The sequence below is a fragment of the Pecten maximus genome, chromosome 1, assembly GCF_902652985.1.
Source record: "Pecten maximus chromosome 1, xPecMax1.1, whole genome shotgun sequence".
NCBI classification, from domain to species: domain Eukaryota; kingdom Metazoa; phylum Mollusca; class Bivalvia; order Pectinida; family Pectinidae; genus Pecten; species Pecten maximus.
The window spans coordinates 59,849,399-59,875,954 of NC_047015.1; the positions used below are offsets into that span (position 1 = coordinate 59,849,399).

Below are 26,556 nucleotides of genomic sequence, written 5' to 3' on the forward strand. Positions count from 1 at the left end.
TAATTTTCTTTTGGCCCCGGATATGACGCGACAGGTGGCGTTACTGGTCAATATGAAGTATGTGATTGGTCAATGTAGCGGTAAATGCAAAATGCAGATATGCAGTTTAAGACGAAACAAAATAAAGATGGAATGCAAGCTGAATAAGTGGATGTATCTATTCAAATCACACATTAATAAAATCATATTCCTGATTCAAATGCAGTCTTATTATCATCAAAAATGATTCAAACTGATATAATTTTGTTATCCGTGCTGAAACGCATTCATTGATTAGTTCGTTAATTTATTTCACCAGCCGGTTTACATTATAACCACCAGCATTAAAACTATGCCGTTTATCTTTTTTAAAGATATTTCTTGTTTGAGAATTGACGACGGACCCTGGCATGACGTAACGATATCAATAAACAGACAAAAGACCAAAGCTATTGCACGTTTTGTATTGATTGTTGGTCACGTGGTGTATGGACTGACAGACAGACGTCTACAGAATCCGTACAGCGGAAGCACTGATGTTATGTTAAGTCTCTTAATATTCCTCTCCGTCTTCCTCAGCATTATCGTCGATGGAGTCGACTCCAACCTCTTCGTAATCCTTCTCCAGAGCGGCCAAATCCTCACGAGCCTCAGAGAACTCTCCCTCTTCCATACCCTCTCCGACGTACCAGTGGACGAAAGCACGCTTGGCGTACATAAGATCGAACTTGTGGTCAAGACGAGCCCAGGCCTCGGCGATGGCAGTGGTGTTGCTCAACATGCACACGGCACGCTGGACCTTAGCCAGATCACCTCCTGGCACAACGGTGGGGGGCTGGTAGTTGATTCCGACCTTGAAACCAGTTGGACACCAGTCGACGAACTGGATGGTCCTCTTGGTCTTGATGGTGGCGATGGCAGCGTTGACATCCTTTGGCACAACATCACCTCTGTACAACATACAGCAGGCCATGTATTTACCGTGACGGGGGTCACATTTCACAAGTTGATTGGCAGGCTCGAAGCAGGCGTTGGTGATCTCGGCAACAGAGAGCTGCTCATGGTAGGCCTTCTCGGCGGAGATGACTGGGGCGTATGTGGCCAGAGGGAAGTGGATACGTGGGTAGGGCACCAAGTTGGTCTGGAACTCCGTCAAGTCGACGTTCAGGGCACCATCAAATCGGAGGGATGCAGTAATGGAGCTGACAATCTGGCCAATCAGACGGTTCAAGTTGGTGTATGATGGCCTCTCGATGTCCAAGTTACGACGGCAGATATCGTAGATAGCCTCGTTGTCGACCATGAAGGCGCAGTCAGAGTGTTCCAGGGTGGTGTGGGTGGTCAGAATGGAGTTGTAGGGTTCTACGACGGCAGTGGAGACCTGGGGAGCTGGGTAAATAGAAAATTCCAGCTTGGATTTCTTTCCGTAATCAACACTGAGACGTTCCATGAGGAGGGAGGTGAATCCGGATCCGGTACCACCGCCGAAACTGTGGAAGATGAGGAATCCCTGGAGTCCAGTACATTGGTCAGCGAGCTTCCTGATGCGGTCAAGTACCAAGTCGACGATTTCCTTTCCGATGGTGTAATGGCCTCTGGCGTAGTTGTTAGCGGCATCCTCTTTGCCGGTGACAAGTTGTTCGGGGTGGAAAAGCTGTCTGTAGATTCCAGTACGTACCTCATCTGTAAAATAATAAGGTAAGTGTTTAGTAGGAAACGAAAACCTGTCCATACGATAATCTAATGCAGAAACATGTATCTCACCTTCGTCAAACGGAAACTAACCCTATAGAAAAGAAAATTACAAGTAATTACCAAGAATGACATCATATCTGAATATTTAAAATTCAAATGACCTACATACAGAGTACAGATGAACTTAAATGATAATTTAAAATTCTAACACGGATTCCACCATGACTAAATTATCCATACATCACATTCACCTTAGTAGAGAGCTCATACATATTGTAGTTATTCATTTAAAATGGTGACCTTTCTGGTTTTTACTATCTAAACCAAGCTGTTGAAAGGTATGGAGAAAAAGAATTAAAAACATTTTTACAATAACAATTTAATTCTAATCAGAATCTGTAGAAACACAATTTAAGCACCAAATGAATGATATCGTGTATAATACAATGGCATCTACATGATGTACACCAAGTTACATTTTATATGGGCTGTCCGTAACTTTGACCAATGACCACCGAAATCCGGTCAAGAACTTGATGGTATGATTTTACTATGTACCCCACAAAGGGATTACCATGGACACACAAAGTGATTACTATGGACACACAACTTGATTACTATGTACCCCACAAAGTGATTACTATGGACACACAGTGATTACTATGGACACACAAAGTGATTACTATGGACACACAAAGAGATTACTATGGACACACAAAGTGATTACTATGGACACAGAGTGATTACTATGGACACACAAAGTGATTACGATGGATTACTGTGGACACACAAAGTGATTACGATGGACACACAAAGTGATTACTATGGATTACTATGGACACACAAAGTGATTACTATGGACCACAAAGTGATTACTATCTTAATTTATCATTCCGTATCAAGATTTCATAAAACTCTGTAAGTTTCAAGTTTTGCCCGCCAAGGCTCTAAATAATCAAAACTTTAGACTCGTTTCATAAAATCTCATGAAATGAAAAACTTATTGATTTTCATTGTTTACCTTTAAATTATCGTTAATACGAGATACGTAAGCACAGTCTAACATTCAAATTAACTTACGATGCCGTAATGATGCAATAATTACTACAGACGTCGAGACACGTACCAACAACAGTAGGTTCCAGATCTACAAACACAGCCCTGGGCACGTGTTTGCCGGCTCCAGTCTCACTGAAGAAGGTGTTGAAGGAGTCGTCTCCACCTCCGATGGTCTTGTCTGAGGGCATCTGGCCATCAGGCTGGATACCGTGTTCCAGACAGTACAATTCCCAGCAGGCATTGCCCATCTGGACTCCGGCCTGGCCGACGTGGACACTGATACATTCCCTCTGTAAAACATGGCGGAAGTTTAATTTTAGCACAATAGTTTGATACACAGAAAATCTCGATTATCTCGCCAGTAACAAGACTCTGTATTTCCTTATTCCATTCCGACATACGTGTGTGCCAGTAATAACCAAGGGGATGTGTTTGAAGGGTTTTCTGTACAAGAGACCCACTCTCTCACCGATCCTTCAGATTTTTTGAAACAATGCCATTTTACAAAGTATATATAAATATTGAAACGTGGCTGACAAAGATTAGACTACAAACAAACGATATTAATGCGGTATGATAAAGATTATCGTATTGTAGAGTAATTAAGGTTGTTGATACATAGATTATCGTATTTTATAGGATAATTAAGGTTGTTGATACATAGATTATCGTATTTTATAGAGTAATTAAGGTTGTTGATACATAGATTATCGTATTTTATAGAGTAATTAAGGTTGTTGATACATAGATGATTATCGTATTTTATAGAGTAATTAAGGTTGTTGATACATAGATTATCGTATTTTATAGAGTAATTAAGGTTGTTGATACATAGATTATCGTATTTTATAGGATAATTAAGGTTGTTGATACATAGATTATCGTATTTTATAGAGTAATTAAGGTTGTTGATACATAGATTATCGTATTTTATAGAGTAATTAAGGTTGTTGATACATAGATTATCGTATTTTATAGAGTAATTAAGGTTGTTGATACATAGATTATCGTATTTTATAGAGTAATTAAGGTTGTTGATACATAGATTATCGTATTTTATAGAGTAATTAAGGTTGTTGATACATAGATTATCGTATTTTATAGAGTAATTAAGGTTGTTGATACATAGATTATCGTATTTTATAGAGTAATTAAGGTTGTTGATACATAGATTATCGTATTTTATAGGATAATTAAGGTTGTTGATACATAGATTATCGTATTTTATAGAGTAATTAAGGTTGTTGATACATAGATTATCGTATTTTATAGAGTAATTAATGTTGTTGATACATAGATTATCGTATTTTATAGAGTAATTAAGGTTGTTGATACATAGATTATCGTATTTTATAGAGTAATTAAGGTTGTTGATACATAGATTATCGTATTTTATAGAGTAATTAAGGTTGTTGATACATAGATTATCGTATTTTATAGGATAATTAAGGTTGTTGATAGATAGATTATCGTATTGTAGAGTAATTAAGGTTGTTGATACATAGATTATCGTATTTTATAGGATAATTAAGGTTGTTGATACATAGATTATCGTATTTTATAGAGTAATTAAGGTTGTTGATACATAGATTATCGTATTTTATAGGATAATTAAGGTTGTTGATACATAGATTATCGTATTTTATAGAGTAATTAAGGTTGTTGATACATAGATTATCGTATTTTATAGAGTAATTAAGGTTGTTGATACATAGATTATCGTATTTTATAGGATAATTAAGGTTGTTGATACATAGATTATCGTATTTTATAGAGTAATTAAGGTTGTTGATACATAGATTATCGTATTTTATAGAGTAATTAAGGTTGTTGATACATAGATTATCGTATTTTATAGAGTAATTAAGGTTGTTGATACATAGATTATCGTATTTTATAGAGTAATTAAGGTTGTTGATACATAGATTATCGTATTTTATAGAGTAATTAAGGTTGTTGATACATAGATTATCGTATTTTATAGAGTAATTAAGGTTGTTGATACATAGATTATCGTATTTTATAGAGTAATTAAGGTTGTTGATACATAGATTATCGTATTTTATAGAGTAATTAAGGTTGTTGATACATAGATTATCGTATTTTATAGAGTAATTAAGGTTGTTGATACATAGATTATCGTATTTTATAGAGTAATTAAGGTTGTTGATACATAGATTATCGTATTTTATAGAGTAATTAAGGTTGTTGATACATAGATTATCGTATTTTATAGAGTAATTAAGGTTGTTGATACATAGATTATCGTATTGTAGAGTAATTAAGGTTGTTGATACATAGATTATCGTATTTTATAGAGTAATTAAGGTTGTTGATACATAGATTATCGTATTTTATAGGATAATTAAGGTTGTTGATACATAGATTATCGTATTTTATAGGATAATTAAGGTTGTTGATACATAGATTATCGTATTTTATAGAGTAATTAAGGTTGTTGATACATAGATTATCGTATTTTATAGAGTAATTAAGGTTGTTGATACATAGATTATCGTATTTTATAGAGTAATTAAGGTTGTTGATACATAGATTATCGTATTTTATAGAGTAATTAAGGTTGTTGATACATAGATTATCGTATTTTATAGGATAATTAAGGTTGTTGATACATAGATTATCGTATTTTATAGAGTAATTAAGGTTGTTGATACATAGATTATCGTATTTTATAGGATAATTAAGGTTGTTGATACATAGATTATCGTATTTTATAGAGTAATTAAGGTTGTTGATACATAGATGATTATCGTATTTTATAGAGTAATTAAGGTTGTTGCCGTTGAAACAATACCGATACCTCAATTTCAATAATTTTAGAAAAAAAATCAACTTATTTCTAAAAATCTGATAACAGGATACCTAATACAGAATCCTACTTAATCTTGTGTGTTGTACGAAATCTAAAGTCTTAACATTTCCTTGTAACATTTGTTTTAAATTGAGCAAGTTGATCCAGGTACAAAAAGTTTCAATAACAAATCTAAATGTCCAATTGTTTATGGTACAGACAAAAACTCCATACATAGTTGACACGAGTCCCGGTTATTCCGACATGATAGATGATATGTACAGCTCTGGTCGGCTACCGTGGGACCTCGAATGATACCCGCGATCTCGTTTTAGGGGTCGTTTAGATTCTGTGCTACTCATGAGTTATTGCAAATGACAATATTTTACTGACGACATGACAGTTTCACAAATTTAAAAGTTCCAATTCAATTTGTTTCTATTTTCACAAGTTAGTGACAACATGACAGTTTCACAAATTCAAAAGTTCAAATTCAATTTGTTTCTATTTCCCCAAGTTAATGTAAGGAGAAAATATATATACCATACAACTATTGTAGTGTTAGTAGTCGATACGGCACTGTGTTTGATCAGGGACGTATATGTCCCTGATTTGATGCAAAAAAAAATCCAGTTTCAACACATGTGCGCTGTACTAGAGCACATGGCGACCCCGCCCCGGCCGCGCGCGCTCGCTAATAATATGCAGACAGCTACGGCGGCTGTGGGGATGACGTCACCCTCCTTGTTCGTGGCATCTGTGCCCCATCTATTTGAAAATTCTGTTGTTTCCATGCGATGAGTAGAGAATTTGGAGGAAGACGGCGCGTTCTATATGAATCTTTATATCTAAGACACGCTTCCTTATTCCTCTCCGTGTTAAATACTAGTAATTATTCGCCCCGAGGTTTACTACCGGAATTTACTTTGTTTCACATATTTGTAACATAAATCACAATCCCGCGTGACCTTAGTACGACTAGACAGTGAAACAGTATTCACTATACGTACTACATACATAGACGGAATAGTCGCCAGTCAGCCAAGCGTGACGTAAAGGATGGGTCCGTATGAGCGAGAATACATATCATCCAAGTTTTAAATGGACAATTAATTGTACTAAAGCTGTTGACAGGAAAGACTTCCGTCATAATCTTCCAGGGTTTCAGCCGCCGTCAGCACCCCCCCCCCCCCCCCCCCCCGTCCCCCTCCCATCCCCATCCACGAACAGTTCTCATCTTTAAAAATTAAGTTTCTCCATGGTTCCGTTCACGAGAAATTTTAGAGCCCCTGTACATCTCAAAATCGTCTAAGCGCAGTAAAAACTAATACAAGGCGTGTTCCATGCAATGTCTGCCGGGATGACTAACTCGTCTGCCGGCCGGCTTGTCAAAACAGCTGATAAAATACATATAGCATACACGCCTTAACACTGAAAAAGTAAAAAATGAAATAAATAAAAGGTTTCACTTACCATTTTGGTTGATTAAGATGACGAGTAATTGAAACAAAGGAAATTAATACACGCTAAACCTCGGATTGACTGTCAATGAGTCTAGAGGTTTTTCTGTGCGGAGTGTGACTTCGCAGTTATCCCTGAAGCTTTTATAGTCTCTCGCCAGTACATCATCTGGGGCCGCGTACATGACCTGCAGGCCCTGTGCGAGCATGTGATGCTCCATTCATAATGCGCTTTCTATTGATTGGGCGGTATGATTCAGTGTGTTTCACCGCAGCGGTCGAGTCACGCTGCACCGCGCGCGAGCCACACGTGTGTCGATGTAGTCATGTTATCGACATGCCGTGGACATTTTCGCCTCATCCGAATTCAGCTTCAACTGAACTGAAAAATGAGCCGGGTCTAGTTTCACAATAAATTTAATGACGTAAATAAGTGACAGCGAGGGTTGATATATAAGCCCGATCTCACCCGCGTTAGACTTGATGTAGGACAATAACTCTAGCATTTCAAGGTTAAACGCATTAGGTATGTCACATGTATTAGTTAAACTACGGAAACTGGAAAAATATCAAGTCGTACCAAGAAAACACTTACATGACATTAAAAACCTGGAACTCCACTTGACAGGATGACAGACATCATATAGCCGGTTGGTCAGATTTTTCGGGAGGCTGAACGATTCATGTTTAAAATGCAGTAGAAACTACACGTGTTTGTATACCTATCTTACCGATTCCTTTTTAGTATGAAAGTATAATGGCATTTTAAACTGAGTTGCTTGTACACCGCCGACAGCTTATATACTGTTAATTCGATGTTATATTGTTAATTTGATGTGACAATGTTAATTTGATGTGACATTGAAGATTTGATGTGACAATGTTAATTTGATGTGACATTAAAGATTTGATGTGACAATGGCAATTCGATGTGACAATGTTAATTTGATGTGATAATGTTAATTCGATGTGACAATGTTAATTTGATGTGATAATGTTAATTTGACGTGACAATGTTAATTCGATGTGACAATGTTAATTTGATGATAATGTTAATTCGATGTGACATTGAAGATTTGATGTGACTATGGCAATTTGATACGACAATGTCAATTTGATGTGACATTGAAGATTTGATGTGACATTGAAGATTTGACATCAGGATGTCATGATTTCCGTACATGTTTACGTCATAGTCTGGATGAGGCTGGTTTTTGTTGTTGCCGTTTCGGACAGAAGAGGAGGAAGTGTTGGGTTAATTCAGGAGACTCATTACACACTGGACTACCATCTAGGTCTATAAACTACTGAACAGACAACTGCAGCTCATCCCTAATCCTGATAATGGATTTGGCCGAATTTACTTCTGCATTAGTAATTAATTCTGCACTATCGAGAAGTGTACCCCATCAATCGGTAGTTTTGTAACCGTGTAAGTCAGAATACCGAGTTTAATAGTTTATTGGCTTTTAGCCTCTCGGCTAATCAGCATAAATATGTGCAACACATAATGCAATACACATTGGGTAAGTGATTCACGGTAATACAGACATATTCATGGTAATACGAACATTGTCATGGTAATACAGACATATTCATGGTAATACAGACATATTCATGGTAATACCTACATTATCATGGTAATACAGACATATTCATGGTAATACAGACGTATCATGGTAATACAGACATATTCATGGTAATACATACATTATCATGGTAATACAGACATATCCATGGTAATACAGACGTATCATGGTAATACAGACATATTCATGGTAATACAGACATATTCATGGTAATACAGACATATCATGGTAATACAGACATATCATGGTAATACAGACACATCATGGTAATACAGACATATCATGGTAATACAGACACATCATGGTAATACATACATATCATGGTAATACAGACATATCATGGTAATACAGACATATTCATGGTAATACAGACATATCATGGTAATACAGACACATCATGGTAATACAGATATATCATGGTAATACAGACACATCATGGCAATACAGATATATCATGGTAATACAGACATATCATGGTAATATAAACATACCATGGAAATAGGCATATCATAGAGGATGGACAATTTGTAAATTTGAAAAGTTATTGAATTTCTTCTTATTTCCAATTGCAAGTACATTGACTAACTTGAACATACATGGACGTGTTCTGTAATATATGTCAATGTAAGATGGATTCATCCTCTATATATAATCTATATTACAATTCATACACATTTCTAGGTAATCTTTCATATCTACCTCTAGGTAATCAATCATATCTACCTTTAGGTAATCAATCATATCTACCTCTAGGTAATCAATCATATCTACCTCTAGGTAATCAATCATATCTACCTCTTGGTAATCTTTCATATCTACCTCTAGGTAATCTTTCATATCTACCTCTTGGTAATCAATCATATCTACCTCTTGGTAATCTTTCATATCTACCTCTAGGTAATCAATCATATCTACCTTTAGGTAATCAATCATATCTACCTCTAGGTAATCAATCATATCTACCTCTAGGTAATCAATCATATCTACCTCTTGGTAATCAATCATATCTACCTCTTGGTAATCAATCATATCTACCTCTAGGTAATCAATCATATCTACCTTTAGGTAATCAATCATATCTACCTCTTGGTAATCAATCATATCTACCTCTTGGTAATCTTTCATATCTACCTCTAGGTAATCAATCATATCTACCTTTAGGTAATCAATCATATCTACCTCTTGGTAATCAATCATATCTACCTCTTGGTAATCAATCATATCTACCTCTAGGTAATCTTTCATATCTACCTCTTGGTAATCAATCATATCTACCTCTAGGTAATCTTTCATATCTACCTCTAGGTTATCTTTCATATCTACCTTTAGGTAATCTTTCATATCTACCTCTTGGTAATCTTTCATATCTACCTTTAGGTAATCAATCATATCTACCTTTAGGTAATCTTTCATATCTACCTCTTGGTAATCTTTCATATCTACCTTTAGGTAATCAATCATATCTACCTTTAGGTAATATTCCATATCTACCTGTAGGTAATCAATCATATCTACCTCTTGGTAATCAATCATATCTACCTCTAGGTAATCTTTCATATCTACCTGTAGGTAATCAATCATATCTACCTCTAGGTAATCAATAATATCTACCTCTAGGTAATCAATCATATCTACCTCTTGGTAATCAATCATATCTACCTCTTGGTAATCAATCATATCTACCTCTAGGTAATCAATCATATCTACCTCTAGGTAATCAATCATATCTACCTTTAGGTAATCTTTCATATCTACCTCTTGGTAATCTTTCATATCTACCTCTTGGTAATCTTTCATATCTACCTCTTGGTAATCAATCATATCTACCTTTAGGTAATCAATCATATCTACCTCTAGGTAATCAATCATATCTACCTCTTGGTAATCAATCATATCTACCTCTAGGTAATCTTTCATATCTACCTCTAGGTAATCAATCATATCTACCTCTTGGTAATCAATCATATCTACCTCTAGGTAATCTTTCATATCTACCTCTTGGTAATCTTTCATATCTACCTCTAGGTAATCAATCATATCTACCTTTAGGTAATCAATCATATCTACCTCTAGGTAATCAATCATATCTACCTTTAGGTAATCAATCATATCTACCTCTTGGTAATCAATCATATCTACCTCTAGGTAATCTTTCATATCTACCTCTAGGTAATCTTTCATATCTACCTCTAGGTAATCTTTCATATCTACCTTTCTCTATAAGATCGTGAGGTGGTAACCTCAATTTTGCAATAATTGAAATACACGGCTCAGGTTAATATTTTTCTTAATTAGTACTTAAGACAATTAACCTCAGGCAGATATTTATATAAAAAAAAAACATTTAGAAGAATTTTCAAAATGATGAATCATATTCTGTGTAAAAACATTAATCAGACGTTGTTTAACGTTTAATATAAATTGTTTATTGAATACGACATCCTGGTTGAACCAGACAAACCCAGAACCTATAGACATTAACATTGGTTTAACATTACTGAGCCAGTTGGTTTAACATTACTGAGCCAGTTGGTTTAACATTACTGAGCCAGTTGGTTTAACATTACTGAGCCAGTTGGTTTAACATTACTGAGCCAGTTGACTTTTGTATCAACTACAGACAGCATATCATTGTACAAGACTTTAAGAATGCAATTATTTGTCTCCAGTAATTTTAGCCAATACCTAACAATTTTGCGTATCATTTAAAGTGGTAATCTGTCCAGTTCAGAGTATAACGTGTTATTAGGTATACATCTGTTCACATTAAGTAACCGTTTACAAAAATTTAGATGTAAACCCCCAATTTCGCAACCATATTTTAATACACTTGCAATATAAGTGTCAAATACATTAATATGTAATTTAGTCTCAATATTAAAAAAATACTTAAATATACATATATCCATAATTCGATACACACATTTTCGACCTTGTTGACTAATAGCACGCGGAGTTTTATTAAACTTTCCGTTAAAAAATAACGTGACACCTAGATAATTAAATGAATTAATAATTTCAATTTCTTTTCCATCATAATATCATCGATTGTCAGCGAGGAGAAAAACAACAATTTTTGTTTTTGTCACATTTACTTTTATATTCCATGAAGTACTATAATCCTTTAGAGTGTTTAACATAGTTTGTAATCCTTCCTTGGACTCGGAGAACAGAACTGTGTCGTCAGCATACATAACCAAATATAATGTTATAATTATTTTTTCTTTGTTTTCATGGTTAAATACTCAAATGTGATTGGTCTAAAAATTCTTTTCATTCTTCTATGAAAGAAATTCCGAGAATGGCGCGAAAAATGTAACGTCACAATACGACAATTGACGTTGCGTATTGATTTGAAAAAAAGAATCCCATTTAAAACCAGTAAAATTCTACATAAAACATGTTTTAAATTAGAAAATCATTTTCAAAAATTAATTATAAGCGTTGATGTCATTTTTTTTAAAGTTTCATCGGGGTATGAAACAAATCTTGTTTGCAAACTGTATGAATCCGCTACTACGCGGATTCATACAGTTTGCAAACAAGATTTGTTTCATACCCCGATGAAACTAAAAAAAAAAAGACATCAATGCTTAAATATTTCTGAATTCTACATCTTAATTTGTCATAATATCTCATCCTCTGAATCATTAGTGTAAACAGAAAAAAGGAAGGGAGATAACTCTTGCTTTATTACTGACGTTGTAAAGGGTAGACAATTCTGACTACTATTTTACACGTGACTTTACATTTTCATGAATTGATTTAATAACGATACAGTTTGCCAGTGAACAGATTTCTGGCTAACTTGTAAAACAATTTCTTGCGATTAATACTGTGGAAAGTCTTTTCATTATCAACAAAACAACAATACAGTTTCTTTTGTAATAAGTACTTGTTAATTACTCCGTGGCGTGTATAAATAGCATCAGTGGTCCCAAACAAGGACGGAAACCAAATTGGACCTCTGAAATAATATCCTACTTTTCTGACCATTCTATTAGTCTGTTATTTAGAGTACAGGTAAACAACTTGGACAGACAGCTTAATAAGGTTATAACTCTGTAGTTTTATCTGTATCATCAGTATTACCTTTATGTATAGGGATAATAACACCACGTGACCAACATTTAAATATCGAATTTACTAATCGCTTTAACAACGGCACAAAAATATTCTTAGAATTCACAAAGTATTCATTTAACAGGTTGTCTATGCCTGAAGACTTGCTCTATTTTAAATTTTTAAGACATTTAAAGTTTCCTCCTCGGTTATTTCAGTCTAATTCATCAAATACACATCCACTGAGATTGTCTTCGCCGTTAATAATACCGTTATCATTATTCTCGACATCAAAAATAATTTTGACATGTGTATACAAATCTCTTACTTACAAATTACTGGCAGCACCTGCATTTTATTTTTTTAATAAACGATAAAATTGTTTAGGGTTGGCTCTACGCATGTACGTCAACCTATTACCTTCTTGTTTTAAATTTTATTTCCATTTTCAGTTCGTATCTTTTAAAAATGCGCTCATTTTTACTAGAATTCATCTTTTTTCAGGAGTGCGCAAATAGTTGAAGCTCTCTAGGGCCTTTTTGTACCTTCCGACGTAGCAAATAATCTTTATACCAAAATCATGTTTAATTAATAGTATACATCGTATACACATCCAAGGAATTGACTGATCTTTGAATTTTTTGTGTAACTTAAGTTTCAAAATAATTCTTATGTGGTAAACAAGTTTTCTCATACATCAAGGCATGATTTAAACTAACACTACTTGGTGTGTTTTCAGTTAATCCATTTAAAATCCATTGTACCTGTTTCATGAAGTATATACATAAATTTATACATACAACTTGATAATTTTATTTCATTCATAACAAGTGAGTACCAGATCATTGTTAACCTAATGTCATTATATACACTACAGGATAGCTTCCACACTCTCCATAAACCATAAAGTTGGTTGTACTTCAAGTTCCTTAAACCCTGAATTCTCCTATGTAACTGTAGATGAATTTTGTTAAGAAGGAGGAAGTTATCATAACCCCATATTTTACATAAGTAGAGACCAATGGGTCAAATAATCTAAATTTCATATCAAAAGGTAAATCAATATTTCTTAGTTTTCGTTCGATACACCACAAAAAGCGCCTTTCGGGGTTGCTCAGATAGGTTTTTTTTTTTGTGGTTTGTTTGTTTTGTTGTTGTTGTTTTTTTGTTTTTTTTGGGGGGGGGGGCATCCCTGTCAAGGGGTAAGAGAAAAGAAAATCTGACACTGGTAAAGTGTGGATATCTCTGTCAAGGGTAAGAGAAAAGTTGTGATTTTTCATCCCTGACCTTGTGCGTCGCTTCCTTGGCTGTTGAAGATTCCTGAGTTGAGTTTACATTTTTAAAGAGAGTTGCTTCCCTTCTGTTGAAAACTTGTATGTATGCGACATTCATCTTCTTGTTTTGGAGACTGTGAAGGTCAGTGAAAACCACCCCATACATGGAATCATTATTTGTTTGTATGTTGTTGTTGTTTTTTTCATCAACCTTCGATCTCATTAGTTATTCGAGTTCTGACAAGAACTATACAAATCATTTTATCGAGGTGCAAATTCTAGCTAATCTAACTACTAGTTTTGAAAGAACATCATTAACAACATGTATGGTACAACCTACTAACGACGATATTATTTATATTTTATAACAAAAAACACATTGCTTTTAATCCATCGCTGAAACGAAATATCTTTGATTGCACAATCGCTATTATTAAAACGAAGTATTTTAGATTGAACAATCGCTACAATTAAACGCGCTCTATTTAATCCTTCAAAACGCTAATCTTGTGTCCATGAAATGAAACGACTCGTTTTTCCGGATAATTAAACTTCAACAGACATTAAAACGCTGACCGTTACCTGTCTTCGAAAGACCACACCAATTCATCCCCATCATTAGCATAACTTTGAATCCATGCCACTTAGGGATGTTACCATTGAAATATTATAGTCATACATTGCTTAGTTTCTAAGAAGTCGTTTATATCAATGTAGCCAAACTGACCCCTTTTGACCCCACCCCCTCCATTTGCACAATTTTGAATCCCTACCCCAAGGAGTTGCAACTTGTCAAATATGAGCAATATCCATTGCTTAGTTTCAGAGATGAAATCATTTATATCGATGTAGCCAAACTGACCCCTTTTGACCCCACCCCAGGGGGTTATCCCCACAATTTTTACAATTTTGAATACTAGGTACCCCAACGAGATGCTACAAGTCAAATATGAGCAATATCCAATGCTTAGTTTCAGAGTAGTCATTTATATAAAATTAGCCAAATTGACCCCGCCCCTCAGCCCCTAGGGAGTCAGCTCCACCATTTGTACACCACAGTATGGCGGAATCTCACCCCAGGACGACGTATCATTTTGACTGCTTCACCTGTATACATCTCGATAGTTTGCTAGGTGAGCAATATCGTCATAAAATATGTCTGTCTACTCGTTATGTAAGGTCAGCGTTTCTCACTCTAGCCATTTCAACTTTAGTTATTAACAAAATGAAATGCTTATTTGCGGTTGGAAAATATATAACTTTAGCTGATGGAATTAGTGTTAAATAACAATTTTCATAAACATCGACTCCCTATAAATGTACAAGAATTGATCCAATTCAATGACTGGTATGTGAAATACATCAGAACTTATATAATATTACACTTGCATTTCGAGTCTGCTAATGAGTAAAAGTTGCTAAAGAAAATTCTTATTTGCTAAGAGAAAAGTGGTCTTTAGCGACTTTTAAACTTTTTTCAGACTAGTGTGAGCATAGGTCATGTCAAAACCCCACTAAGGAAAATTATGCTCATCAACTTTAAATTTCCGATAGTTCAACAGTCATCCACATTGGACGTAGTTTTGAATCAAACCAAAAAAGTAACAAGGCACCGAACAGAATAGGCATGTAATCTACCTAAAAATGTCTTTGAATCACAAAATCCAAGATGGCTGCCTGTAGGCCATCTTGGCTCAGACGAGCTCCAAAATGTAAAATGCATATTGAAATCGCACTACATTTCCATAGGACTTCATGACTATATTCATCAAATAAGAACTGAAATTTGTATGAATTTCACTATTTTTTTGTTTTTTTCCCCCCATGTCAAATTTTGTTGAGTAGAAATTCCCATTTCAATGTACCCTGGACAGAGTTGAAAAATTGTAGAAAAATCCCCTGATTAGACAGCCGGCCATCATATTACATCAGTCTGATAATGTAACTTGGCCACCACCATCGATAAAAAAAGATCTTATGTTCTTACCGGACAAACAGATGACTTGATCAGCCCACAATTTGATTACAAGCTAAAAACCAGACCTTAATAGTTGGCCAACTGTCCTACACATTTTTGTCAATCAAAATTATTCTCATCTAGGTTAGTATCGAACCCCATTTTTTTATCAATGTTTTTTGGGTGATTATCTAATTCATTATTTTAAATTAGTATTGAGCATATACCGCCCTAGTTAGACTTACTATTTACAAAGAAAGCATATCTTACTATTTACAAACAAAGCGTACACCGCCCTAGTTAGACTTACTATTTACAAACAAAGCGTACACCGCCCTAGTTAGACTTACTATTTACAAACAAAGGAGTCGTGATATTGTTTCAGATCTGGTTTAATAACCATCCCAACATGAAATATATCTTGTAAACAAACAACATTGTAAACACAAGGTGTAATTTAAAAGACAATGTTCAAAAGGGAAGTTACAGTCTTTTATTGGCAGGAAGTTTAATATTCCTCGCCCTCCTCTTCTCCCTCACCCTCAACGGAGTCGACTCCAACCTCTTCGTAATCCTTCTCCAAAGCGGCCAAATCCTCACGAGCCTCAGAGAACTCTCCCTCTTCCATACCCTCTCCGACGTACCAGTGGACGAAAGCACGCTTGGCGTACATAAGATCGAACTTGTGGTCAAGACGAGCCCAGGCCTCGGCGATGGCAGTGGTGTTGCTCAACATGCACACGGCACGCTGGACCTTAGCCAGATCACCTCCTGGCACAACGGTGGGGGGCTGGTAGTTGATTCCGACCTTGAAACCAGTTGGACACCAGTCAACGAACTGGATGGTCCTCTTGGTCTTGATGGTGGCGATGGCAGCGTTGACATCCTTGGGCACAACATCACCTCTGTACAACATACAGCAGGCCATGTATTTACCGTGACGGGGGTCACATTTCACCATCTGGTTGGCGGGCTCGAAACAGGCGTTGGTGATCTCGGCAACAGAGAGCTGCTCATGGTAGGCCTTCTCGGCGGAGATGACTGGGGCGTATGTGGCCAGAGGGAAGTGGATACGTGGGTAGGGCACCAAGTTGGTCTGGAACTCCGTCAAGTCGACGTTCAGGGCACCATCAAATCGGAGGGATGCAGTAATGGAGCTGACAATCTGGCCAATCAGACGGTTCAAGTTGGTGTATGTTGGTCTCTCGATGTCCAAGTTACGACGGCAGATATCGTAGATAGCCTCGTTGTCAACCATGAAAGCGCAGTCGGAGTGTTCCAGGGTGGTGTGGGTGGTCAGAATGGAGTTGTAGGGCTCAACGACGGCAGTGGAGACCTGGGGAGCTGGGTAGATGGCAAATTCCAGCTTGGATTTCTTTCCGTAATCAACACTGAGACGTTCCATGAGGAGGGAGGTGAATCCGGATCCGGTACCACCGCCGAAACTGTGGAAGATGAGGAATCCCTGGAGTCCAGTACACTGGTCAGCGAGCTTCCTGATGCGGTCAAGTACCAAGTCGACGATTTCCTTTCCGATGGTGTAATGGCCTCTTGCGTAGTTGTTGGCAGCATCCTCTTTGCCGGTGATAAGCTGCTCGGGGTGGAAAAGCTGTCTGTATGTACCAGTACGAACCTCATCTGTAAACAAGGGCAGATAATTAAATGATATGAAACAAAGGTTAAAGAGTTACGGTAGGCTACAATACTTCTTTAAAGGATTGAACACAAAATAAGGAACACATCTGTATAATTTTTTTGGTCAAATGTGAAAATTTCTTAATCAAATATTTCTTAAATTCAAACAATGAATTATTTAGGTCAAAGAAACACGTACCAACAACAGTAGGTTCCAGATCTACAAACACAGCCCTGGGCACGTGTTTGCCGGCTCCAGTCTCACTGAAGAAGGTGTTGAAGGAGTCGTCTCCACCTCCGATGGTCTTGTCTGAGGGCATCTGGCCATCAGGCTGGATACCGTGTTCCAGACAGTACAATTCCCAGCAGGCATTGCCCATCTGGACTCCGGCCTGGCCGACGTGGACACTGATACATTCCCTCTGTAATAGAGAAGATATTATTATTCAACAGAACTAAGTGCAACATTCAAATGTATAAGTTGTTCGTTCATATCCAATTCCAAACTCACATTTCAATATCAACAATAGACATTGTAGGTAATGTGTATGATATATGGAGTACTGAACTCTTGGTAATGAAGACAATTCACTATCCGGCTAATTTTAGAAACATATTGCCCCAAAACCATTAAATTTTTCCGACATTTGTTCTGACACTACAGAACTAATATTGATCCTTTTAGTCCATTCAAAATACTTCACAAATGAATAAGGCTACAATTCATTTTTTTTTTCTTCAAATTTCCAACACTTGCCGTTGGTAAGGACTTGAATATCTAGCCAGAGTTTCCTCTGGCCCTGACACCATGTCTGCTACACCAGACATGGTGTCAGGGCCAGAGGAAACTCGGGCCATTGAATATTATTTGCCTGGAGCAAATTCGTATACATAAATTCTGAATTATTTATTTAGATATAGACAGCTATATATTTACATCCCTTCAAATTAATACCAACTTAATTCTAACGGGACTTGATTTGTACAAGTCGTAACTTGAACACGGACACATGTTCATCAACAGCACAGGTGGGATTGACAAGTTATTTAAAATTCAGTCGATTTCAAGTGTGGTCACGTGACCACGTGTCGGGAACAGTGATCGCGCCTCGTGTACGTTTTTATTTTCAGCACGAGTCTAGTTAAATGGATTCGAATATATGTCTACGATAGGTTCACCGACAGGTTGTCAACAATACAGCTCGACCGTTATATAGGCCTATAATACATATATTAAAAATAGCTCCACGTGAGCTGTTGTAGCAAGGAGTTTAGCATAATTTCAATCAATATCACTATAGAAACACGCACATGTGACCGAGAAATAAATTATCCCAATCAATTACATTCCGTTTAATCTGTGAAAACATTATCTGAATCTATATCAATCCTAAAAATCCCCCAGAAGAATATAATGAATACATAGTAGTCGTTCTTTCATCGCGCCCAACTCGGTGGTTGTGGTTATTTTTAGCGAGACCGGTTAGGAGGGAGCTCAATAAATGACACCCAATATTGTCATCTACCTCGTGACCGACAGTTAACAGGAACCTTGTATCAATTGTTTACGAATAGCTGTGATGGACTTACCATGATGAAGAGTTGAGTTCAAATGAGTTGAAAAGGAGAAAGAAAACAGTCTGTAAATCCTCACGGGGAGTTCGATGATCCGCTGGTGAGAAATTTGAATGGCGCGATAGCGGGTTTCTCGCCTTATATACACAATTTTTAACTTTGACCCTTGACCTGGTTTTTGATTGGTTGATTCTGATGTCATCTGGAGTCAGGTGTGTTTTCATTGGTTATTTTTCAGGAAGAACATAAGTGATATTTTCGCCTCGTTGACCTGTTCAGGCTTTGGCGGCAATGCTACCTGTAGCCAAGGTGTGACGTTCGCTTTGTTGTGGCAACTGTCACGTGACGGGCGGATCGATTGCTCCCCACTGCAGATAAAATCAATTGGACGAGATAGGGTCTTAACGCCTGTCATAAACTGCGAGTAGGTATTGTACATACATTTTCAACACGTCAATACCTATGTTAAACAATCTAAAAAAACAAATGAGTTGTCATAAACGGACAGTTGTCAATAGTTGTATGTGTACTGTTGGCAATTCATATTACATTAACAACTAACACCACAAACAACTGTCTACCGTTATATGTGGTCATCGATGAATCATTTGAATTATATATTATGTAATATAACTAACTAATGTTTATGTTAAGTTTGACGTGGTGCAATAGGTGAGTGCGAATATGTAATAATGATTAAATGCAAGGTCTCAGCTGTGTCCCCTCGCCCCGGGGTGTGTGTGTGTGTGTGTGTGTGTGTGTGTGTGTGTGGGGGGGGGGGGGGGGGGGGGGGTGAAAGTCTTTCCCTTTTTTATTCACTACGTATGCCTACTGACTGACCACATTTATAGGAATGTCTGGATCAACAAACTATAAGGTGTTGCATAGCAGAATCACAACAAGCAATAAGTAATTGTATACATATACCGGGAAACATGTTTGTTTACACGGCTAGGACAAGTAAACTCGACATTTAAACTGTCATAGTGAGGAAGCCTGTTATCGCTACACATGTACACCATCAAGACGCTTTTCCGGGGGACTTAGTTGCACAGCAAGGGCCTTCACGTGTTATTATACAATTAGGGATTTATACTAACGGTCATGTGCAACACATATTTTTTCTTTGCTTTTTTATAAATAAATTTGAATTTTTACTAAAATCCTTAAGGAACTAAAGTTGATTCGTACTTGTGTCACTGACTATATTATGAAATATTTTTAAAACATGATACAGGTAAATCATTATAGCTCATTGGACTTCATAAATAAGCAACATAAAGTTTTAATCATCTGTTTAAAACAAATTGCACTGCAGGAATAATTTACTGGGCATTTTGTTAAAATGTAAAAAAAAAAAGACTCAATTTTATTGTCAAAATTGCAGCAGATCTATGGAAACCCATATCGACACACATATAGAAACACATAGTGACACATATATAGAAACCCACAAGAGGAACCCTTACTACACAGGGGGAACCCTTACTACACAGGAGGAACCCTTACTACACAGGAGTAAAACTTACTACACAGAAGGAACCCTTACTACACGTGAGGAACCCTTACTACACAAGGGGAACCCTTACTACACAGGAGGAACCCTTACTACACGCGATGAACCCTTACTACACGTGAGGAACCCTTACCACACAGGAGGAACCCTTACCACACAGGAGGAACCCTTACTACACAAGAGGAACCCTTACTACACAGGAGGAACCCTTACTAAACAGGAGGAACCCTTACCACACAAGAGGAACCCTTACTACACAGTAAGAACCCTTACCACACAGGAGTAACCCTTACTACACAGGAGGAACCCTTACTACACAGGAGGAACCCTTACTACACAGGAGAACCCTTCCACACAGGAGTAACCCTAACTACATGTGAGGAACCCTTACTACATAGGAGGAACCCTTACTACACAGGAGGAACCCTTACCACACAGGAGTAACCCTTACTACACGTGAGGAACCCTTACTACACAAGAGGAGCCCTAACTACACGTGAGGAACCCTTACTACACAAGAGGAACCCTTACTACACAGTAAGAACCCTTACTACACGTGAGGAGCCCTAACTACACGTGAGGAACCCTTACTACACAGTAAGAACCCTTACTACACAGGAGAACCCTTCCACACAGGAGGAACCCTTAATACACAGGAGGAACCCTTACTACACAAGAGGAACCCTTACTACACAGGAGGAACCCTTACTAAACAGGAGGAACCCTTACCACACAAGAGGAACCCTTACTACACAGTAAGAACCCTTACCACACAGGAGTAACCCTTACTACACAGGAGGAACCCTTACTACACAGGAGGAACCCTTACTACACAGGAGAACCCTTCCACACAGGAGGAACCCTAACTACACGTGAGGAACCCTTACTACATAGGAGGAACCCTTACTACACAGGAGGAACCCTTACCACACAGGAGTAACCCTTACTACACGTGAGGAACCCTTACTACACAAGAGGAGCCCTAACTACACGTGAGGAACCCTTACTACACAAGAGGAACCCTTACTACACAGTAAGAACCCTTACTACACGTGAGGAGCCCTAACTACACGTGAGGAACCCTTACTACACAGTAAGAACCCTTACTACACAGGAGAACCCTTCCACACAGGAGGAACCCTTAATACACAGGAGGAACCCTTACTACACAAGAGGAACCCTTACTACACAGGAGGAACCCTTACTACACAAGAGGAACCCTTACTACACAGGAGGAACCCTTACTACGCAGCTACACAGGAGGAACCCTTACTACACAAGATGAACCCTTACTACACAGGAGGAACCCTTACTACGCAGCTACACAGGAGGAACCCTTACTACACAGGAGGAACCCTTACTACACAAGAGGAACCCTTACTACACAGGAGGAACCCTTACTACGCAGCTACACAGGAGGAACCCTTACTACACAAGATGAACCCTTACTACACAGGAGGAACCCTTACTACGCAGCTACACAGGAGGAACCCTTACTACACAGGAGGAACCCTTACTACACAAGAGGAACCCTTACTACACATATTTTTTATTTTACTTTTTTTATTGTACTTGTATAACCAACAGTTTTTTATCAGGATTTGTAACACAGACTTCAATTTGGCTGTGATTATTGATCTAAAAATCTACGTGAACAATACCTTCGGTACATTAAAACTTAACTCCTGGAAACTTCCGGTAACATATGGTAATTGTTGGCTGTGTAATTCATGTCCATGTTTTCGTGTGGATGTTGTGATTTACCTGTACGGACAGGTCTCATTGATACCCGAACACAGCGTTCTCAAACACCGAAGTGATCAATGCCATATTTGTACTCGTGATACATATAGGTCTGTTCTGTGTTAACAGACCAAACGGACCATGTACATTACATGTATACATGTAGGTCTGTCCTCAGTTAACGGACCGTGTATACACATACAAGTTTAAATGGTGCCGGTATACACACCAGTGCCCGGAATGCTTTTCATCATAGCTGTATTGTAAACATATCAACACCCACATATCTAACACATAGCAACACAACAAACGTGTACCCGGTCAGAAAACGAATCATAAATTTATCCTCCCAGGAACGTCATCAAATTGTGTGTACCCGGTCAGAAAATGAATCATGAAGTTGTCCTCCTGGAAACGTCATCAAATGATCTTCCTTCGTCATTTGTGTTCCTTTGTTATATGTCAAACTATTAACAAAATTTGCATTGTTTACCGGAAGGTTAAAGATTAAAATTTCCTGTCGTAGTTGCACTGTGATGAATGTGTTTGTATACGTGTTGTATGACCAGTGGTATATATACGTATATATCTCGGGGTTTGTTTCACTAGAAATGGTTTTACACATTTGAATATCAAACAGTTATATGAAAAAGGCCTTAGGGCCATGTATGGTGCTATTTCAAAATGCAGAAATCATAATCTGTCCATCGATTGTAAAATGGATATTTTTGATAAAGCAATCAAACCGATTATACTATATGGCTGTGAGGTTTGGGGGTTTTGTGACACCAAACTCTTAGAACGTCTACATATGAAATTCCGTAAGCATATCCTCAAATTGAAAACATCTACACCAAACTTTATGATATATGGAGAATTGGGAAGGTTTCCATTAAGTATAAGTATAAATATAAAAGTTCGTATGATTGGATTTTGGGCCAAAATGATGGCCTCAACTCATAATAAACTGAGCAACACATTTTTCCAAATTTTAAGACATTATAATGCTCAATGGTCTATGTTAAAAATATTTTTGAAGAATGTAATTATTAGATGATTTTGAAAACAATGAATTTACTAGTATACGCTGCTTAAAAAATACTGTTTTTCATACCCTAAGAAATGTGTTCATATGGAAATGGAAAAATGATGTTTTCAATTCTCCGAAAGGGACCAATTACAGAATTTATCAACATGATTTAAGTTTAGAAAAATATCTACTTGACCTCCCTCCTAAGCTAGCTAAATCCTATTGTAAATTTCGAACTTGTAACATTAAATTACCAATCGAATACGGAAGATGGAATAACATCCCAAGAGAAAATAGAATCTGTAGTCTGTGTAACCTGAATGAAATAGGAGACGAATTCCATTATCTTTTTAATTGTAGCGATCATCAAATAGCATTAAACAGAAAAAATATATATCTAGATACTATTATGAAAGACCAAGTACATTCAAATTTAATACACTCTTTAATTTTGTAGTAGACGATGAATTGAAATCACTTGTGAAATTAATTAAAGAAATAAGTATACGACTCAACAATATTTAAGATAATCTCTTGCTTAACAAATGTATCCATGTATTATATCATATGTCCTGTACAAAATTTTGTATATAATTCTCTACACTTTATATGTTTATGAGAATAAAATATTGTCATTGTCATTGTCATTGTGTTGTATGACCAGAGGTATATATACGTGTGTTGTATGACCAGTGGTATATATACGTGTGTTGTATGACCAGAGGTATATATACGTGTGTTGTATGACCAGTGGTATATATACGTGTGTTGTAAGACCAGCGGTATATATACGTGTGTTGTATGACCAATGGTATATATACGTGTGTTGTATGACCAGTGGTATATATACGTGTGTTGTAAGACCAGCGGTATATATACGTGTTGTATGACCAGTGGTATATATACGTGTGTTATATGACCAGTGGTATATACACGTGTTGTATGACCAGTGGTATATATACGTGTGTTGTATGACCAGTGGTATATATACGTGTGTTGTATGACCAGTGGTATATATACGTGTGTTGTATGACCAGTGGTATATATACGTGTTGTATGACCAGTGGTATATATACGTGTGTTGTATGACCAGTGGTATATATACGTGTGTTGTATGACCAGTGGTATATATACGTGTGTTGTATGACCAGTGGTATATATACGTGTGTTGTATGACCAGTGGTATATATACGTGTGTTGTATGACCAGTGGTATATACACGTGTTGTATGACCAGTGGTATATATACGTGTGTTGTATGACCAGTGGTATATATACGTGTGTTGTATGACCAGTGGTATATATACGTGTTGTATGACCAGTGGTATATATACGTGTGTTGTAAGACCAGCGGTATATATACGTGTGTTGTATGACCAATGGTATATATACGTGTGTTGTAAGACCAGCGGTATATATACGTGTGTTGTATGACCAATCGTATATATACGTGTGTTGTATGACCAGTGGTATATATACGTGTGTTGTATGACCAGTGGTATATATACGTGTGTTGTATGACCAGTGGTATATATACGTGTGTTGTATGACCAGTGGTATATATACGTGTGTTGTATGACCAGTGGTATATATACGTGTGTTGTATGACCAGTGGTATATATATGTGTGTTGTATGACCAGTGGTATATATACGTGTGTTGTATGACCAGAGGTATATATACGTGTGTTGTATGACCAGTGGTATATACACGTGTGTTGTATGACCAGTGGTATATATACGTGTGTTGTATGACCAGTGGTATATATACGTGTGTTGTATGACCAGTGGTATATATACGTGTGTTGTATGACCAGTGGTCTATACACGTGTTGTATGACCAGTGGTATATATACGTGTGTTGTATGACCAGTGGTATATATACGTGTGTTGTATGACCAGTGGTATATATACGTGTTGTATGACCAGTGGTATATATACGTGTGTTGTATGACCAGTGGTATATATACGTGTGTTGTATGACCAGCGGTATATATACGTGTTGTATGACCAGTGGTATATATACGTGTGTTGTATGACCAGTGGTATATATACGTGTGTTGTATGACCAGTGGTATATATACGTGTGTTGTATGACCAGTGGTCTATACACGTGTTGTATGACCAGTGGTATATATACGTGTGTTGTATGACCAAGTGGATATATACGTGTGTTGTATGACCAGTGGTATATACGTGTGTTGTATGACCAGTGGTATATATACGTGTGTTGTATGACCAGTGGTATATATACGTGTGTTGTATGACCAGTGGTATATATACGTGTGTTGTATGACCAGTGGTATATATACGTGTGTTGTATGACCAGTGGTATATATACGTGTGTTGTATGACCAGTGGTATATATACGTGTGTTGTATGACCAGTGGTATATATACGTGTGTTGTATGACCAGTGGTATATATACGGTGTTGTATGACCAGTGGTATATATACGTGTGTTGTATGACCAGTGGTATATATACGTGTGTTGTATGACCAGTGGTATATATACGTGTGTTGTATGACCAGTGGTATATATACGTGTGTTGTATGACCAGTGGTATATATACGTGTGTTGTATGACCAGTGGTATATATACGTGTGTTGTATGACCAGCGGGTATATACGTTGTTGTATGACCAGTAGGTATATATACGTGTGTTGTATGACCAGTGGTATATATACGTGTGTTGTATGACCAGTGGTATATATACGTGTGTTGTATGACCAGTGGTATATATACGTGTGTTGTATGACCAGTGGTATATATACGTGTGTTGTATGACCAGTGGTATATACTACGTGTTGTATGACCAGTGGTATATATACGTGTGTTGTATGACCAGTGGTATATATACGTGTGTTGTATGACCAGTGGTATATATACGTGTGTTGTATGACCAGTGGTATATATACGTGTGTTGTATGACCAGTGGTATATACACGTGTTGTATGACCAGTGGTATATATACGTGTGTTGTATGACCAGTGGTATATACGTGTGTTGTATGACCAGTGGTATATATACGTGTGTTGTATGACCAGTGGGTATATATACGTGTGTTGTATGACCAGTGGTATATATACGTGTGTTGTATGCCAATATACGTGTGTTGTATGACCAGTGGTATATATACGTGTGTTGTATGACCAGTGGTATATATACGTGTG

At 37.0% G+C, this 26,556-nt stretch overlaps 2 protein-coding genes across 2 annotated transcripts; both read right to left on the bottom strand.

Moving 5' to 3' along the window:
- Positions 1-427: 427 nt before the first annotated feature.
- LOC117339630 (tubulin alpha-1 chain-like) lies at positions 428-7,217 on the bottom strand. Its single transcript, XM_033901328.1, has 3 exons — positions 7,019-7,217; positions 2,801-3,023; positions 428-1,662 (listed from the first exon to the last, which is right to left on the bottom strand). Exons 1-3 carry the CDS (start codon positions 7,019-7,021, stop codon positions 533-535), a joined length of 1,356 nt encoding a protein of 451 aa, XP_033757219.1. The 5' UTR covers positions 7,022-7,217; the 3' UTR covers positions 428-532.
- A 9,044-nt stretch (positions 7,218-16,261) lies between these two features.
- LOC117339638 (tubulin alpha-1A chain) lies at positions 16,262-19,303 on the bottom strand. Its single transcript, XM_033901340.1, has 3 exons — positions 19,113-19,303; positions 17,722-17,944; positions 16,262-17,525 (listed from the first exon to the last, which is right to left on the bottom strand). Exons 1-3 carry the CDS (start codon positions 19,113-19,115, stop codon positions 16,396-16,398), a joined length of 1,356 nt encoding a protein of 451 aa, XP_033757231.1. The 5' UTR covers positions 19,116-19,303; the 3' UTR covers positions 16,262-16,395.
- Between the last annotated feature and the right edge of the window lie 7,253 nt (positions 19,304-26,556).